We start from the raw sequence: 5000 nt of genomic DNA, 5'->3' as shown, positions 1-5000 counted from the left end.
AAGATGTTTATTCTTCGCAAACAACTTAAGGACCACAAATTCCGATATGGGCCATTTTCGCGTGACGTATATGACAGAGACACAAATTATGAAACCATAAGATAAAAAGTTATTAATTAATAATTGTGAAGGCGCGTGGTTTAGTGGTTAGCGCATTCGACTTACGATTATAAGGTCGTGAGTTCAATTCTCGGCGACGCGCTGTGTCCTTGAGCAAGACACTTTATTTCACGTTGCTCTAGCTAGCAAAAATGAGCTGTACCTGTATTTCAAAGGGCCAGCCTTGTCACACTCTGTGTCACGCTGAATCTCCCTGAGAACTACGCTAAAGGTACACGTTTCTGTGGAGTACTCAGCCAATTGCACGTTAATTTCACGAGCAAGCTGTTCCGTTGATCGTATTAGCTGGGGCCCTCATCGTCGTAAACGATAATTAATAATTAAGGGTGCTACAAGTGGCACCAACACGCTAAAAATAGCAGCCAGAAGACGATTACAACCACAAATTTCCACTGATACACATTAATTGAAATCGGGAGGAATGAATAGAAATTCTAAGCCCTCGTATCAATAACGAAAAGAAACGTAAATTGAGAAGTCAATCATATCCGTATCGTCACAATTTTAAACTCCATGAGAATATGTGTGGGTGGTGGGTGGTGGGCGGTGCGTGTGTGTGAGTGTGTGTATGTGTTTGTCTGTATCCTGACTACTACTACTTGACAACCGGTGTTGGTGTGTTTACGCCCCCGTAACTTAATGGCTCGGCAAAAGACATCGATAGAATTAAAAACATCAAAAATAAGTACTAGAATCGATTTGTTTCACTAAATCTTTCAAGGCGAAACCTTAGCACGGCTGCAGTCCAGTGACCGAAACCAGAAAAAGGCTCCAGTTGGCTCCAGTTGGCTCCAGTTGGCCACCACAGTTCTAGAACTTACCGTCTTTGTTCATTTCGGCTTCAAAACATTTCTTTAATCGACAAGCTCTGCACTGGTTGCGATGTGTTTTGTCAATCGGACATTTTCCTTTCAATTCACCCTGGGCTTTGCACGTGTACACACGATTTCTATGGATGCTTCTTTTGAAAAAGCCCGAACAGCCTGATAATAATAATAATAATAATAATAATAATAATAATAATAATAATAATAATAATAATAATAATAATAAGAAGAAGAAGAAGAAGAAGAAGAAGAAGAAGAAGAAGAAGAAGAAGAAGAAGAAGAAGAAGAAGAAAGAAAGAAAGAAAGAAAGAAAGAAAGAAGAGCAAGAATTTCATATTAGTTGAAAAGACCCCGAAGTGAAGCTTGGATCCATGAATAACGACGACAATATCAGTGACAAGATGACGACGTTGACGATGACGACGACGACGACGACGAGAATAGTGACCATTATGGCGATGACAACGCTACTGCTGCTGTTGGTGACAATAATGATAATAATGATAATAAGGATTGTATAATATTCCTCGTTGACATTTCCTTCCCTTCCCCGATTTACATTCTTCCTTTCCCTTTATTATCCAAATGCCTTTTGACCACAAAAACACGGAGGCGGCAAATCTATTGTCTCTCACTTTTCCCCACTCAATGCTAACAATATTTGTGTTAAAAAAAACAAACCGTTTTCACATCTTTGGGTTATAACTGTATCCATGTTATTTTTTTTTTGTGTGTGTGTATGTTTTTCATTCATTTTTTTTTTTTTTTTGTTATTTTCGTTCGGTTGCAAGGAATTGTGGGATTACAGAGCCAGCGTTAAAGTTTACCAATACCGCAATGTTGATACAAAACGCATGCTTCAACCACGAAAAACGCTAAAAGATATCACCACCCCTGTCACCATCACCACAGCCATAGTCATCGCCACCACCACTGCCAACTGCCATCAACACCACCACCACCACCACCACCACCCCACAACCACCACCACCACCACCACCATCACCATATCTAGAATTCTTTATTAAATATATTTCCTACAGCAATTATACCTTCGAAAAGCCTGCGCCACCACCACCAACAACAACTATTATAACAGTGTCACCCGGAGCTGCCATAATTTGGGGCAATCACAGTGGCATTAATACTACAACAACGGGCATATGGCGTAGTGGTTAAGAGCGCGGGCTACTAACCCTAAGACTCCGAGTTCGATTCTAGTCAGTGACCTGAATAATAATCTTTCTCTCTTTGTTTCCTCCTCCTCTCTCTCTCTCTCTCATTCTTTCACATACTGTCTCCCACTCACTTTCTCTCTCCCTTTCTCGTTCTTTTCAGGAAGCTATCCGAATCCATAGAAACAGGCTGCAGCGTATCCCATTCTCAAGGAGGGGCAATAGATCTGACCCCTGCCAGATATCGACCTATTGATCCCAATCCCAACATCTCAAACGTAATGGAAACGGTCGTTATTGATCATATTCATTTCACTACACCTCCAGAATTTCCACCACCCCCACCCACACGCACACCTCCCTCTACCCCACCCCCTCTCTATCAATTCCCTTCAACTGCCTTTGCACTATGTCTTACTAACAGACTCTTACTTAACACTATTAACCTCTCTGTATTCTGTCAACACACTCCTCTTTTACTCTCATTCATTTTATTAGCTCTCTTTCTATCTGTTTGTTTATCTATCTTTCTATTTATGTCCCTATATGTCTCTTTCTCTCTCTTTATACACACACACACACACATATATATTTGTCTGTCTATCAATCAATCTGTGTATCTATCTATCCACCTGTCTGTCTATCTTTCTGTCTATTTGTCTGTCATTCTATTTGCTTGTCTATCATTATACCGTAAATCCTCGAGTATAGTCTGCCCTTGAGTATAATACGCAGGGGATTTTTAGGGGGCTGTACCTCTGAAAAACCTAAACCGTGTGTATAATACGCACCCCTTCTCTAATTTGAGTCAATGAGGTCTATATAACGTCCTTGGTTTGTAAACATATATACAATAACGTCCTTTATTATTATTGTATATATAACATAATGCAAGCATATAACTCCTTTGTGCACTTTGCAGAAAATAAAGAAATAACAATAATAACATCAGTGAAAAATAAATATTTTGCCTTTACATATTTATCACTTAGAAAATTTTGCTTAGGAAATATTTTTCATTTTTAACCTCGTATATAGTACGCTCTAGAAATTTTGACCTTTAAATTTGGGGGAAAAAGTGCGGATTATACTCGAGGATTTACGGTACTTGTGAATTTTAAATTGAATAAACACTACTTGAATCCCTCTCTCATTCATTCTGATCCCACTTCACCTCTTTTTATGCAAAAGTACGTCCCGTGACAAGACCTTCCAGAATACACAACTTACCGTCACAGCTATAGATACCGTAGTGTTTGCCAGAGCTGCGATCGCCGCACACACGACAGGGAATGTCTAGAAGACGATCACCTGAAAAGAAATAACAAATAGTCGACAAGAATTAAATATCTGCAAAAACTGTAAATAATTAGCTAAAGTCACAATAAAAAATAATGACATTTTTCTAATTTTGCAAAGCTGCATTGTCTCATTAATCTAATAGTATAAACACGAGCCTTATGAAGTCTGTTTTGCATTTTTTAAATTCACGTCCCCGTAACTTAGCGGTTCGACAAAAAGGAGCGATAGGTTTTTAAAAAAAGAAGGAAGCCCTGGGGTCGATTTGTTCGACTAAAACACTTCCATGCGGTGCTCTAGTATTACTGCTGTCAAAATGGCGAGCTAATGTACAGCGCAAACATTTGAACACAATAAACAAATCATTTATGAGGGGTTCACAATTTCCTTATCAAACAAGGAAATTGTGGATCTTTCCACCACCACCACCGCCACCACCCAGGGAGGCGACACCGCCCACTTTGGGAACCACTGGTTTACAACATGAGGGATCGCTCTGTGCGTGTGCGTGTGCGTGTATGTGTGTGTGTGTGTGTGTGTGTGTAAGGGCTTAAATAGTCTTCGAGTCGACACTGCCTTTTTTTAATATATAAATATTTATTTCCCCATACTCTTTAGAGTCCGTTTTTTTATTAATTACTTCTTGCTTTTAATTACAAACACATTACTATTATTATCCTTCACCCTTGTGGCAAATAAATGAAATCATCATCATCATCATCATCATCATCATCATCATCATCATCACCATTATTATTATTATTATTATTATTATTATTATTATTATTATTATTATTATAATATATATATATATATATATGGAGGTGCATGTGTGTGTATGTGCATGCATATGCATGTGTATACGTGTGTGTGTGTGTGTGTGTGTGTGTGTGTGTGTGTGTGTGTGTGTGTGTGTCTTTGTGCGTCTGAAAAGTTGTTATGCGAGGAAATTCAATATGATAAATTTGATTCTCATTTGAAGAAAAGCAAAAAAAAAAAAGAAAAAAAAGAAAAAAAACTTAAAAATAGCCAATTATTCTGAGGACGAAACCAAAGAACCAAAAACAGAAGGAAGAAGAAGAAGAAGAAGAAGAAGAAGAAGAAGTGGTGGTAGAGGTGCCGAGTGGGGGGAACAGTGAAGCGATTCAAATAATTGTTGTTGAAGTCAAAGCCAGTCTAAAACTGCCCCAAGCTATAAACGGGTGCCATATTTATAAATGGACTTCGCTTCCATCTTTGTATTCTTACCATTTTGTGTCCTGGGGCTGTTTGATTTCTTGGAAAATTTTCTCTTGTTTAGCGTTGACGTCATTGTTATTGGAGTATGGCTTTTGTTGTTTTGCAGTAGTAGATGTTGTTGTTGTTGTTGTTGTTGTTGGTAGTAGTAGTGGCGGTGGTGGTGGTGGTGGTGGTGTTGGTGATGGTGTAGTGGTGTTAGTGTTGTAATTTTTACTATCGAGAATGATGATGATGATGATGATGAGGATAATGATGATGATGATGACGACGATGGTAATGATGATGATGATGGTGATGATGATGATGATGGCAACGAAAACAACGACGGTGGTGGTGGTGG

At 38.7% G+C, this 5000-nt stretch overlaps 1 protein-coding gene across 1 annotated transcript in view; it reads right to left on the bottom strand.

Annotated features, from left to right (window-relative positions):
- The window catches only part of LOC106872866 (nuclear receptor subfamily 2 group E member 1), a 108141-nt gene that overhangs the window by 15453 nt on the left and 87688 nt on the right, over window positions 1-5000 (bottom strand). Inside the window, exons 2-3 of the mRNA XM_089366544.1 lie at window positions 3353-3433; window positions 942-1103 (exon numbers count right to left, since the gene is read on the bottom strand). Of these exons, the coding sequence (XP_089222670.1) occupies window positions 942-1103; window positions 3353-3433 (243 nt within the window). The remainder of the gene's footprint in view (window positions 1-941; window positions 1104-3352; window positions 3434-5000) is intronic.

Source organism: Octopus bimaculoides, chromosome 19 (assembly GCF_046866305.1).
Source record: "Octopus bimaculoides isolate indiv1 chromosome 19, ASM4686630v1, whole genome shotgun sequence".
NCBI lineage: Eukaryota > Metazoa > Mollusca > Cephalopoda > Octopoda > Octopodidae > Octopus > Octopus bimaculoides.
This window is presented reverse-complemented; position numbering and strand designations above follow the sequence as displayed.